Source organism: Danio rerio, chromosome 7 (assembly GCF_049306965.1).
Source record: "Danio rerio strain Tuebingen ecotype United States chromosome 7, GRCz12tu, whole genome shotgun sequence".
Classification (NCBI taxonomy): Eukaryota; Metazoa; Chordata; class Actinopteri; order Cypriniformes; family Danionidae; genus Danio; species Danio rerio.
In genome coordinates, this window is record NC_133182.1 from 24,864,473 (window position 1) to 24,878,680 (window position 14,208).

The 14,208-nt window shown below is 37.5% G+C and overlaps 2 protein-coding genes across 26 annotated transcripts in view; both read left to right on the plus strand.

The window, feature by feature from the left end:
• Window positions 1-3,331: 3,331 nt before the first annotated feature.
• Window positions 3,332-10,275, plus strand: krcp (kelch repeat-containing protein). Of its 2 annotated transcripts, none has more exons than XM_005172254.5 (13): window positions 3,332-3,497; window positions 3,827-3,988; window positions 4,468-4,540; window positions 5,516-5,575; window positions 5,677-5,944; window positions 6,028-6,159; window positions 6,973-7,160; window positions 7,550-7,746; window positions 7,931-8,022; window positions 8,301-8,355; window positions 8,542-8,639; window positions 9,014-9,108; window positions 9,224-10,270. In XM_005172254.5, the coding sequence occupies exons 1-13, from the start codon at window positions 3,436-3,438 to the stop codon at window positions 9,356-9,358; spliced, it is 1,617 nt and encodes a 538-aa protein (XP_005172311.1). In that variant the 5' UTR covers window positions 3,332-3,435; the 3' UTR covers window positions 9,359-10,270.
• Window positions 10,276-10,538: 263 nt separating this feature from the next.
• mark2b (MAP/microtubule affinity-regulating kinase 2b) overlaps window positions 10,539-14,208 on the plus strand; it is an 88,284-nt gene continuing 84,614 nt past the window's right edge. For all 24 annotated transcript variants that reach the window (XM_009303144.4, XM_017357016.3, XM_009303148.4 and 21 more), the window contains exon 1: window positions 10,539-11,474. In XM_009303144.4, the coding sequence (XP_009301419.1) occupies window positions 11,424-11,474 (51 nt within the window). In that variant the 5' untranslated portion in view covers window positions 10,539-11,423. The remainder of the gene's footprint in view (window positions 11,475-14,208) is intronic.

Here is a 14,208-nt window from a genome sequence, read left to right on the forward strand (position 1 = left end):
TCACATAATCTAATTAAATAAATAAATATTTATAAATAAATGTTATTAACTTATTTTATAAATACATATACCTTGACATTAACTTTTTTTCTTACCAACCCCACTGGTCTTTTTCACAAGAAAAAATTTTATTGTTGGAAACTGTGTTTTATATATATCTATATTTGACTTTTGCATGCTTGAGGAAGAGACGTTTTACTTGATTTGGGTCATTAAAAAACTCCGACTACCAATATTATGATATAGGTTGCCTATATCTGCTGTATTCACCCTAAAACCTACAGTAGGTTGACCTAAAACCAAAGACAATACCCATTCTTGTCTTAAGACATTTTAAGCAAATTTTTGAATAACAGTAAGTTCATGACATGTTACATATATAGTAAATCTGCTGGTTTTAAACATACAGCATAATAATAATACAGGTATGTAACAACCATAACATTACTCTTATGTCTTAGGACAAATATGATTAACTTTTGATTACCTACACTAAATGTTGACTATTGAAGGTACATTTATGACAACTATTTATTTGTAGACTACTGTATTATCAAACGATGTTGCATACAAATGCATTCAACAGACTTAAATGACAGTGTATTGCTGTAGAGGACAAATAAAACACGGGACAGGTGTTTAGGAAGAGTATAGTTTATTTTTGTTTGACCTGCAAACTTATCTAAACAAGACAAACTCTCAGAAAACAGACCGGAAACATTATGATGCGCGCGCTCGTGGAGATGACCCGCGGTCGTCTTCAACTGTTGTCTTCAATAGTCCATCTTTGCTCAACAACTCATCTGAAAAACAAAGCAAAACATTACAACATTCAGACAAAGAGCAGAGAGCATAGAATCACCAAGAGGCGTTACTCTAGTGCAATTTGGGAAACAATAACGCGCTTTTTGAATACATTAAATAAAAACAAAGCCGCTGTTTGCCATTGCGACAGCAATGATATCCAATGCACGAGCGACCGCTTTCACTTCAAAATGGCGGAATCTGTTGCTCTTGGTCATCCTAGGCTCTTTGCATAGTTAAATCATAACAGTTATCATGGTTTCTATTTCAAACTATAGTAAACTAAAGTTTGAAACTATAGTTTAAAATAGAAGATGAGTGGGCCTCGCCACTCCCACCCACCATAACCCTCGCAGCGAGGTCCCACTACCGGCCCCCCGTGTTTCCCTGAGGGTCCTCGGGGGTTGTTTGTTCCCTGCCTAGGGCTCAAAGGCCGCCTCGCCCCAGGGAGTGCACGGAAAGACCGGGCGCCAGGCCGTGCCAGTATTCACTGGATGTTGCTCGGCGGCACATTTCGAGCAACAAACACGTAATATTCTTCGCGATATTGCGTTTATGTACGCAAACCGCAAGGAACTACAGCACAGACGGGCCCGGGTGAAGCATCACGAAGCGGACTTCGTGAGTTTGGCGTAGCTCCACTCGTACCGTCGGTATTGAACTCACCTTGGTCAAGTACAAACAGCTACACCGGGCGAACTGACAACGCTGACCGAGAGCACACGAGCTTTATAGGAATGCATATGCAAATTTTTACAAGGCACGTCACTGTTGTCTCGTTGTCATGGCGAGCGCTGAGGAGGGCTCATCTGATTGGAGCACAGAGACTCACGGCCTCACGGCTAGTTGCCGTCTGCTGTTGACAAAAATATCTTAAATATAATAAATATATATTTTTACATTTTTGGTGCTGTGTAATATTCTGGGATGCAGTAGAATATGGAGACAGATGAATATAATTGGATATATGCCGAGCTAGTGTTGTTCCCATACTTATAAACTTCCAGTGACCGGTTATTGTGAGTTTTTTTTCCATTTTATACGGTTCCTTTTACAGCATTGATGTTGTGATGCAATTAAAATACATTCAGTTAAATAAACTTTGGCATTCATTTAGTTGTTCAAGCGTAAAACGAGACAAATGACCCTTTACTCGCACTCGGCCGTCATAATCGGCAGACTAGCGCAGACGCTCCATTGAATACAATAAGGTAAAATAACTTAAATGCTCATATTATAAAGACATGGCGGGGGAAATGTAATGTAATGCAGTGCTTCTTGTAAAATCTGAGACCCACTTTATATCGGATATCACTCAGCCAGTGGAGATCGCTGATTTTTAAAGAAAACAGACCTTAAACATGCTGATTTTTCCTTTGGCAGTTTGCTGGAATTTATTATGAATAATTAACAATCAAAATGATACCAAAATCTTGCAATTTTGACACCCACATTGTAAAAACATATAAAAAGCATAATAATTATAAAAATTTTAAAATCAAAACAAGAAGACTGTAGGCTACATTAACATTTGCAATAAAATAGGAGTTTAGTTTGAGTATACATTTATATTTATAATTCTGGTTGCTTTTTGAACGTCCTTTAAGGGTTCTATCTGTCCATTTATATTTGTGTATGTAATTACCTTATTAAATGAAAAGGTTTTAAATAAAAATATTTTTTATTTTGAATAGTCTATTTATGTAGACTAATATTTTATATAACATATGTTCATAATTTAACATATTTAATCCCTCTATTAATCACATTATTTCCATTTCATAAGCTTTGCAATAAACAAGATTCGTGATAAACGTTTGTGAATTTTATTTATTTATTTTTTGTATGTTTGCGCGAGATGTTATAGGTGTGTTTGCATGCAGTGAGTTTGTGTATGTGCGCGTGTTGTTGAGAGTGTATATGCATAGACCGTGTTTATATGTATATGTGATTATGTATAGGTGTGTTTGGATGCTGCGAGTTTATATGTATTTGCATGTAAATGTGGGTATTTATGCGAAAATCGAGTTTATATGTATATGCAAGTGTGTATAGGTTTGTTTGCATGCAGCAAGTTTATATGTATGTGCGTGTGTTAATGTGGGTGTTTATGTGAGGATCAAGTTTATATGTATGTGCGTGTGTATGTGGGTGTATTCATGCGTCAAGTTTATATGTATATACACAAGTTTCATCTATGTTGTTTCGAACATCCAGTAGTATAGGTGTATATGCGAGTAATTTATAGGTGTATATACATGTGTTTTATGTATGTGCTGATAAGCAAAGTTTGATTTAAATCCTACACGGCACCTCATAAATTTGCCGTCAAATAAATAAACAAAAACTCCTCCCCCTGAAGACATCCATTCATTGGTCGGCCTTTCTTGTCAATCAGCATCGCGACAACAGGAAAGGAGTTTGTGTCTTCTAGGGGATTGGTGGAAAGGATTGTGTCCCCGCCTACTCATCCAATCACAGCGCTGCTCAAGGGGAACCAAGTGGCGATGGCGCGAGTTTTATATTTATTGTGCTTCTGGTCGGCGGGAGATATATAGTGCTATCTACTGGACTTGAGCTAATAGTACTTTCAGTCGTTTTGTTGGAGAGTGTTAACTTAAAAGCGTTAAAATGCAGGATTTTGGCGTGTATGCAATATTTGGATTAGATGAACCACCACAACAGATCTTGAGGTAAGTTCGATAAACATTAACGTTACTGCATGCGTTTGCTTGTTGTTAGTTTAATTCGTTTTAACTCAGTTCAAACTGCACATGCTTACAAGTATTCCTGTTTTTCAAGCATTACATATGTTAAGATGACTTCATATGTTTTATTTTTAAGCTTAGTATGTGTTTGTAGTCAAGTTTTGACAGTGCACATTGCGTCTCCCGCCTCCTGACTTCTGGCGTAACGTTAACGTTAGAGATGAGCTGTACTGTTTGCTCGTTTGAGTAAATTTATATTAAACCTGTCTTCATTATACGAGGAGATTGTATTCTTCATAATTTATTTCTCCTAGCAGGCGTGAAGGCTGGCAGAGCTCAGTGGAGATCCAGTCTGGTGTTCAGCTGATGGTTCTGTTCACCAGAGGAGACTGGGGAACGCGAGATTCAGTCTCTGTGGAGCTTTCTGATGAGAGAAACACCCCTATTACTATGGCGAAGCTCACACCGTTTAATAAGTGCGTTACTTTGCTTCCCAAAATGAACATTTCCTCACTGTTTACTCACCCTCAGTTAGTTTATAAGTTTCATGCTTTTGTTAAACACAAAAGCAAATATTCCATGGTAATATATTGAGGTAAACATAGTTTTATATTCACACAATTGGACTTTCTACCTGATAATATAATTTCACAAGGGTATTCTTTGCAAATTCTAAATAGTGAAATCATATAGCAGCAACTGACTATCAAAGTACAACATTGTTTACAGTCAATTAAATAGTGCTAATGTGTTTTTATTTTCAACTCATACTTGCATGAAATTTCAGACCAAATATTCAAAGTACCATGGTAAACAATATAGAGAGCATGTCACGTTGTCACTTAATGAATGTGCAAATATATAATTCATTTTACCTCAGTCAAAAGTAAAATACCATGGAAGACAGTGGTTACAGGTTTCCAGCTTTCTCTTATCCTCTTTTGTGTTTATTCAGATGTCTATCATGGGAAGCTGGTGAAGATGGCGTTTGGTCGAGTGGAGCAACCCTAACTGTCAAACTCAATGGGGTAAGAGAAGATGCAAAGATTAAAGCTTAGTCTTACTTTGTGTTATTATGGGTTTACTATGGGCTTTCTGCATTCTAATTCTCAAATCTAAACAGAAAGCTTTAAATTCATGGTTATGGCATTTAATGTATGGACTTCAGAAAACAATATCTTCCTCAGTATATTTGTTTTCCAATTCAAATGAGTAGGTTTCCTTAAATCGGGTATGTTATTTGAGATGCAAAATCAAGGATTTGACTCTTGTTTCTCTCTGGAACATTAAATCAAATTAAGTGAGTACATGCTTACATAAGCAAGCTGTCAGTGGGGTGTGAAAATTACTTTGTCTGAATTAAATGTTTTGTTTAAATCTAATATTCCGAACCTATTGTTTCATGTTTTTTTTATTTTTCTTGTTATACTGCAGCATTTATTATAAATTTTTCATCTTTTTATGATGGATATTGATCAAAGCCATTTCACGCGAATGCATGTCATAATATAAAATGAAAACATCATAAATTAACATCATAAACTCTGTTTCGTGCTTATGCTATTGATAGAATATTATGCTGTGAATTTAGTTTGAATCATGTTTTTGTAAAAGGACACTACACACCAATACATTTAACCTATTACAATCTTGGCAAGATGCACAGTGTCAGGTTATAGCAAAATGCTAATTTCCACCTGTAGTGCCCAGGTTTATAGTTATCATTTCTGTGTTTACACTGAATAAAATAGGCTTGTCAGTAATATTACACAACTGTACAAAGAACTGCATATACATGCCTATCAGATATTCAGTGTTTCATCAATAAACCAATATTCTTCTATAATCATTCCAAGAATCTAACTCTATTGACATCACACTTGTTCCTCACACACACAACCTTTACAAAATTGTCCAAACACCGTCTCTCCATTAAGGATAAAAATAATATAACAATTTGCTAAATTCTCTTTCATATGTTAACTTACTCCTGTTTCCCAAAGGACACTAATGATTTGTTGGATCCAGTGCAGACATTTTCACAGATGGAATGCACTCCAGAGGTGAGTTTAGCCTCCTATACACTATTTGAGTTGTTTGTGTTCGATTGCAGTTAAGTTCTAGTTAAAAACAGTAAATCATTTCTCTCAATCCACTATTTTAGTGCACCCCCACAGTCCCTGCATTACGGGAATGTGCAGGCAAGAGGAAGCGGTCTCAGGGAGAGGAGGCCGAAGGGATCAGTGAAGGCAGAGGCAAGGAGAACATCTGCCCTAATGCCTCCGAAAAGGCTACACCTCACAGACGAGGCAAGAGCAATCCTCGTGGCGGTCAAACACGTCTGTTCCCTCAAAAAGAGGAGCAGACTGCAACTTCTGCTTCTCAGAACCACAAAACCAAAAGCAAGCAGACCAAAACCTCCTCACAGACTGGTGAGTAAACATCTGTGTCATTTGCATGTTGAGCATTAATGTGCTTACAGTGATAATTTAATGTTTGACTATATGTTTTCCAGCTCAGCTGGACAAGCCATCAGGTCGCTGGGGTCAGACTCTCTGTCCCATTGATCCTCAGACTGCCATTTTGATTGGAGGACAAGGTGCCAGAATGCAGTTCTGCAAAGACCCCATCTGGAAATTGTGCACTGGTAAGAAATTCACATTGAGAACTTTTTACAAGGACACCAATAAACTGATTTTAATATGAATATGACAACACCGATAAAAAGTCTACTATGTAAACAGCGGTTTTTGATTATCTTAATCTGACTAAAGTCACAATCGGACTAAACAAATCAAATTAAGACATGCGGGGTTTGCCTATTTTAGTGCTACTATTGAAGTGCGCTACAGACATGTAGACACCTTTATCAAATTATTACTGTATTGTAGTATAGTTTTTGTTTTTTATATTTTGCAACGGGATGCACACAGAACAGTCGGCAGCCATTTGATGACAAACATAAGAATGGCTTTTAATAGCGGGAAACGAAGACTGTGCTGGGAATTTTCCAATACCTCCTTGTTTCTCTAACTAATTGAAAAGTTAGTAAAAGAAATGTCAGAGGTGACCTGTTGCTTGAATTTGTATTTGCCATCATTTGTTTGCACACATAGTGTGAGAAAACGAACTGCAATTAAAATGAAAAACCAAATGCTCAAAATCACATATGGTACCACGACGAACACGAACTGTTGCGTGAAACGCCAGAGGAAACTAATGTCGATAGGTGACTTGATGCTAATCGAAGTATGTTATATGGACTAAATATGTAAAACGGGAACATGAACATTTAAAAAGTAACTCGAATGATCACCTTTATCATGTTATTTTCTTATTCAGATTAAGGCAAATAATTAGATTAGTGATGTCCATGTAAATGTACTAGTTGTTTCTGTCTCACTGTTTATACATTGTCATTTTGAAATGATAATGTTTAATTTTTTAAAATGTTTTTCAGAGGATCTTTCTTGGGTGCCAGCTGAAACCCTGGCTGAAGGACCCACCCCTGAGGCACGCATTGGTCACACAGCGACCTATGACCCGGAGTCTAAGCGTATCTTTGTGTTTGGAGGCTCAAAGCATAAGAAATGGTTTAATGATGTTCACATCTTGGATACACAAAGCTGGCGTTGGACTTTGGTTGAGGTTAGTGTACAATTTATTCTAATTGTAACAAAAACCCGTCCAGAGTTTACCATTTTATAATGTTGATAAAATATACTTTTATAAATTGTTTTAATAACAAACCTATTTTTTTCTTTAACTTTCATTTGTGTTGTCCTCTGTTTTGCATTTTGTAATCATTATGTAACTTTTGTACAATTGTAATTTTTTTTGGTGTGACAATGCTGACACGGCAATAAAGCAAACTACTAACTAACTAACCTGTCAGTTTTCTAAACTATATAATTTCTAAACAATACAAAATTGCTATAACGCACGATTAGGCATTTAAGATTGGTTTGTACAAATGCATCCTTTTTAGCCCGTTGAATATTCTAAAAAGCTCAAGTGATTTATATTTACTCCTTTAGGCGCAGGGAAAAGTGCCTCCTCTGGCCTACCACAGCTGCAGTATGTTCAGAGGAGAGCTTTTTGTGTTTGGAGGAGTGTTTCCTCGCCCACATCCAGAACCAGACGGCTGCAGTGACTCCATCTACATCTTTAACCCTGAAATGGCCATCTGGTATCAACCCATTGTCAACGGAGAGAAGCCTGCTCCACGCTCTGGGTGGGAAAACGTGCATTATTTATTTAATATTATTTGGTACTTTTAAAATGTCATTCAAAATGGCATTGCAGCATATGATGTGTAATGTTTTATTAACTGGATGACTGCTAGTTCTGAATTAAAATTCTGTTTTGCTGTGGATTTGGTCTTTCTAACTTGAGGAGATTTGGATTCATTTGTGCAGGCACTCAGCATGTGTGATGCAGGGGAGGATTTTTGTGTTTGGCGGATGGGACACCCCTGTGTGCTTTAATGACATGTTCATGCTAGACCTCGGTAAACACTACTCCTTAATTTTTGTATTGAAGGAAATGTGCGAAAAATATATAGGTTTCACTCCTTGGAGTAATTATTTCTATTGTTGCTTGTGAGTTAAAGTCTGTACCATTCTTTTTCTGAATGAAATGAATATACTCAATTTCTCAAACAGAATGTCTAGATTTTAGATCTTAGCATGTCTAATACCTGATATCACTCATACTGATTTCACACATTAATTGCTGAAAAGTGGAGTAGTCGGCTTAATATATCTCATTGTCACATTCCTATTTCAGGCTTGATGGAGTTTTCTCCTGTGAAAACAAGTGGAACAGCCCCGTCTCCCAGAAGGTACTTAAAATCCATCTAATAATTTACTGTAAATAAATACAATAGTTTATTATTATAATTATTAAAAATGTGCTCTTGACTGCAAACAAAATGTGTAAAGTCATTTCAGTCATAATAGTAGTGATTCAATTATTGGACATGTATGTTGATCAATACATTTAATTTTTACCTCTGTCTGTATTGCAGTTGGCATGGCTGTGCGGTTCTTTCAGAAAGCAGCTTCCTGATCCATGGAGGTTACAATGGGAACAATGCACTAAGTGACGCATTCATCTTCAACACAGGTGAGAGCTAGACTTCATGTCCCGTTTCCATTGTCTGGACTTTGTCATTGCTATTATTGTACATTACTAATGTTCTGTTAATGTTTTGACTCCAAGAATGCATTTATATAATCAAAGTGCAGTAAAACAGGAATATTGTGAAATATTACAACTTATTAGCAGTTGTACTGAACTAAGTGCCATGTGTTGTGCCTTAATCTTAATCTTTCACTTTTTTTGATAATTTATGGCTAAAATATATAATTTATATAATAAATATTATTTACTTGTTTTTGTTTTACTGACCCTTAACTTTTGGTACATATGAAAATGCTTTTATATGGATTTTAACATTTGCATCCTGACAAATATCTTGCATGATTTCCCCCCTCCAGACACTAGTTGCTGGTCATCTCTGACTCTTCCTCAGCTTAATTCTGTACCCAGAGCTGGTCATTCTATCATTACTATGCCCACCACATGCAAAAAGGTAAACTAAAAGAATGAAATTAAGATTTTGAATACTCTATCAAGTGCCTTTGGTTGATTATTGTCTTGTTTTCAGCACTCTGATTTGTGACACCTCGTGTCTTTTTGTTTTAAAGGGATCTATAGATGAACAAGAGGAACTTCTCGAGTCAGCCCCACAAACACTGCTGGTTTTTGGTGGAGGTGACAATGAAGGGAGCTTCTTTTCAGACCTGTTCACAATGCCAGTAAAAGACTTAAGCAGAGACTAAACATCTGCATCAGTATTTGGTTTTATATGCATTTTTACATGTGTTTTATGCTTCAGTCTTTCAGATTTGGTCTTTGTTTTTGGAGTAATTTAAAGAGGTTTATTATGTATTCACTCAGGTATTTGTATTGTCGTTGTTAATTAGCTTTAGCTTATGCACAGGTCTTGGGAAGTCACTCTTTATGATGTTATGGAGGATGATTTGCGATAAAAAGACTAATATAAAATAGTGTGGGTTGTTTTGTATATAAGGAAGACTATTTCAAAAAGCTTATTTACTCCCCCTCATTTGATTCTAAAGTGCACATGATGACGATATCTAACTGCAGATGCTCAATATGTGTTTTATGATATTGCAGGTATTCAAGGTGTAGTTTACCCCCAAATGTTAATCTAATTTATTCTTCCTCCTTTTGTTCCACACCACTTGTTTTCTTCAGTTGAACAGAAGATATTTTGAAGAATGCTGAAAACGTTTAGCCATTAATTCTAGTTAACCAATTTCCAGAATCCTTCAGAATGCTTTCCCACAATAATACTGTATGGCTTCAAACTGCCTTTCATATTGTGCACAAGTGCTTTTAGTTTCTGTGATTTCTTCAACATCGCTAATTTTGTGTTCAGCCATAGCTGACAGCATTTGTTTTTGGAATATGATGAGGATGAGTAAATGATGACAATTTTCACATTTTAGGTGAATTATTCACTTAACTGTAGTAGACGGATATTCATTTTCTGATTCACCGTACCAGGGGATTTAGATTTGATCTATGAAAAATCATTGAGGTGTCCGTTTTGTATATACATGCCCACTTTTAGATTAAGTTTCCTTTTTATTTGTGTATGTCTGTATGAAATTATGATTCAGCTGTAAATAATGTCGCTGTTCAAAATTAAAGGTTCTTAAGAAAAATCAAATGTCTTCACTTGTTACGTTACTCGAACACTACATTCACACCATGATTCACACACAGATGCTGTTTCCTGTGATCTGGCATCTGCTGAATTTCAAAATCTCCACGGTAACAACGACCGCATGATGTCACTCCACGTCTACTGTCGCCGTTTCGGCCGCGAATACCGCAGTGCGAGCGCCGACTGACGCCTAGACGATCCGTGCACGGATCCGCCGCCCCTCCCCGTTCAGCCCCCCTCCGCTCGCTCCGGAGATCGGCCATGTTGCCTCTCGCGCTTGTTCCGGTATCAGGCACGAGCATTTGAACAGCTCGGCCGCAGTACGACACCGATCCGCCTCCACTGAAGCCCGTTTCACCGAAGCCAATTATGGATTTTACTACGTGACTGTGAATGTTTCTCTCTGGACGCGAGCCCTCGGCCGTTTTCTTTCATTCAAGAGCCGTCGGTCACCGGGATCCCGTGAGTGGCGGAAGACGGTTTCGTGGATCATGAGGGTATTTTAGGATTGATCATTTTTGAAACGCATTTTACGTCTGCCAGTGCTTCACATTCTCGGTTGTTTTTCTTCAAATCCGCGGTCATTCGGTTTGTCTCAAAGTGACGGTGAAGCTATTTCTCCACCTTTTGTTGACACTTATTGTTTTTGAAGGTCGATATAATTGTGATTTTACTCAATTTTATTTGTGTTATTCTGTCTGTGTGGCCAGACACACATCACATCGCTCGTTAAGAAACATTAGTCTTTCTCGTGTCCTCGTTTCCTGTGGCTGTCATTTATGGGAAGATTTGAATTGTTTTAAACTCCAGCCGATTCATTTGGAAGGCAACATTAAATGTTGGGTCCATGCTTGTTTCTCCAAGAAGACTGAAAATCCGTTATAAAACCTCATTAAGGACTATATGTTTATTTTCAGCCGGAGACTTTAACACAAGTTTTTTTTCCTCCACATATGGACTGATGTTGGGCTTCAACTTGTTGATCTCCGTCTGCGTGGCTAGTTCAGGCTAGCTAGCAACACTGATTACTTCTGTTAGAACAGACACATTAGCCTCTAACGGCAAGCTTATAAATGCTTGTCAACCACTGAAAACGATTTTCCAGTCACATTTCCCCCATTGGCCCTGTTTTTGAAAATCTCTGGGCGAAAATGTCAACCCGGCCTCAAGGAGTAGCTGTTATAGAGAATTCATCCAGCCAGGTGAGACATGTCTTTACACTACCTGCTCAGAAACTAACCGTGGCGTGTGTGTGTGCTTGTTTGTTGCTGCGGATGACGTCATTCTTGCTTTTCTGTTGAACCTTGTTTCTCTCAAGCATGTAATACAAAGTTAGACTGTTAGGTGAGCTGAAAAAGGAAAAACAAGTTAGTTCAGAAACAGTATCCCTGACACAACATGACTTCCCTTAACTGTTAATTGATAAAAGTTTCAAGCTTCCTCAATGTAGATATTGAAAACATAATGGCTGATTTAGCTACAGTGTCGTTTTGTCCATTGGATAGACTAAAAATACCATATGTTTGGGGTTTAGCAAGTGTGTCTGCCAATAAAATTAAGCTAACAGTGCCCCCAATAAAAAATTCTATGGGGCCTTAAGATGACTTCAAAATGTTTTAAGGGGATATTTCACACTCTTATAATGTAGGTGACCTTTTAGTAAAGTAAAACATTAAAGAAGACTTTAACTGAAACTGGTTAAATTATTGGTCTATCAACAGCTATTACCATTTTTAAAGTAAAAAACAAAACAGAACTGGCAAAACAGCATTCATACCTTTGGCTCTTTACAATGCATTGTCTTATATGAAGTGGAAAAACAGTATTTTGCAAAAACTTGAAAGATGTTTACAACATTACCTTTAATGCATAGCTTGAGGCAAAGGTGCTGAGAGCATTTATGACTGTCAGTAGCAGAAGCTTCCTGTTGCGTAATGACGTGTGTGTGTGTGTGTGTGTATACTAAACTGGAGCTGAACTCGCATGTGAACTGATGTTTGTTGAAAACCGAAGGGAGGATACATGTCTTGTATTGTTCAGTAAAACGAACTTGTGCATATTCCGCAACATATATGTGTGTGTGTTGTAAATAAAGATTCCTATTCTTGAGTTAATATGCATCAAGAAGCTTAGGACTGTTTCTTGGGGCTGTGGATTAAAGGTAATACTGTAAATAATGTACAGCTTTCTAGTACAAACCAATCATTTCACTTCATAAGACCTCAGCATGAATTTAGTAGCTATGGGTATTTATTATGTATCTCTTTTTCTTTTTTAAACTCGCAGTGCTTTTGTATCTTTATTTCATGTATCTATGATTGTTATTGTATGCAGGTGCAGTGCCTTTCAAAATCAACCCAATAAATCACAATTTTTTTTTTTAAAGAGAGCTTTTTATCTCATCTGGTAAATTGTTTATTTTGATATAGCAGAAAAATAACTTCTTTCAGTTAAAGTCCCTTTAGCGCAAGTCATTTCACTCTGCAGCCATATTTGAAATGCCTACTGGGCAGTATGCTCAGGCGTTCTGTCTGAATGGGCAAACATCAAATTCTCCAAAACTGTTTGCCAAGCTTCGATTACATATTTGGAATCATCAATAGAATTAAACAACAACCGTCTCGTAAGGTTAGTTTCCAAACGTCCTAATCAAACAAAATAAGCCTATTTTCAGGTTGCCCAAGCAAATGTGCATGCACACTCGAAAGGAACAAGATCACAACACCAACCTCATTTATGGCCATTCTACACATTATCTTCCTCTGTCTGGATAATGATGATCTGATCGGGCTGCTCTTCTCAATTAATACATATCTTGTTCTTGATGGCGAATCTCCTCCAGAAATGACAGTGACTCCACAAGTTTGTGGCCGTTTGAGTAGTTGCTGCTGTCATGTGATGTGCATTTAACAGGACAGATTGTACCTCACGTTTCATACGGATTACAAAACCAAAAGATTTTTGTTTTCTAGTGCACTTGGTTCATTTAAAAGTACAGATTTCATGTCAGTAAAACTAAGTATTTGCTGAGATTCTAGTGCACTTGTTGACTACAAAAAGCTGTAGTAAAAGCGCACGTCTGGTCTAAGCTTTTGCCCCGGAGAAACATCAGTCTATAGCGACTGACGATTGGTTCCTGCACTAGAAGGCGGGGCTTCATTTGTCATATTAACTGTTACGCCTGTTTCACACCGCAAGCGTCAGCGGCGCGTGAGCAGAGCGTGAGCAGCGCGTATGTCGAGCAGTAGCAGCACGCAGGCGTTTGCCTTTCACACCAGCTGCGTCTGCAGCGCGCAGCTCTTCGGCAGCTGCTGCTGAGATCAACCTATCTCTGTCTATTCTATCTAGTTATCCATGTCTCTCTATATACAAATACACTTTTTAAACTTTTCATCTGCACCAAGGCCCCTCCTATGCTGTTTCTTTAACCGGCAAATGTTTATTTTACAAATTCTATAGATCAAATAGTGATGTATGCTTCTCAATCTAACTTATATGAGAAGTGTCTACAGTCAGAAGACAATCGCCTGTGATATCATGTCATTTGTTTTTTATTATCTGGTTGCTGTAGACCTAGTTATAATAATATTTATACAATATAGTTATAATGATATTTATACATGATCAAACTAGTGTTACTTTCTCCGCTTCAGTGATGTCCAGCGGCAGAAAAACAGCTCGTTAATTCATGCTCGTGCAGTTGATGAGACGGACAAAAGTAACCAATGCATGCCATTCTTTTACTTATTTTCGTGTTGTCAGATTCAGAGTGCAATTTGTGCAAACAGCTCCCGGTAGGAATAACTCGAGTGAACATAAAACAAAGCCGATTAAAACTTTCTTGCTCTGCTCAGCTGCACAGAACACAGCGAGCTCACATCATCCAGCATGCGTGTCGAACTACACTACCCACAATACACTGCGCTATGGACTACA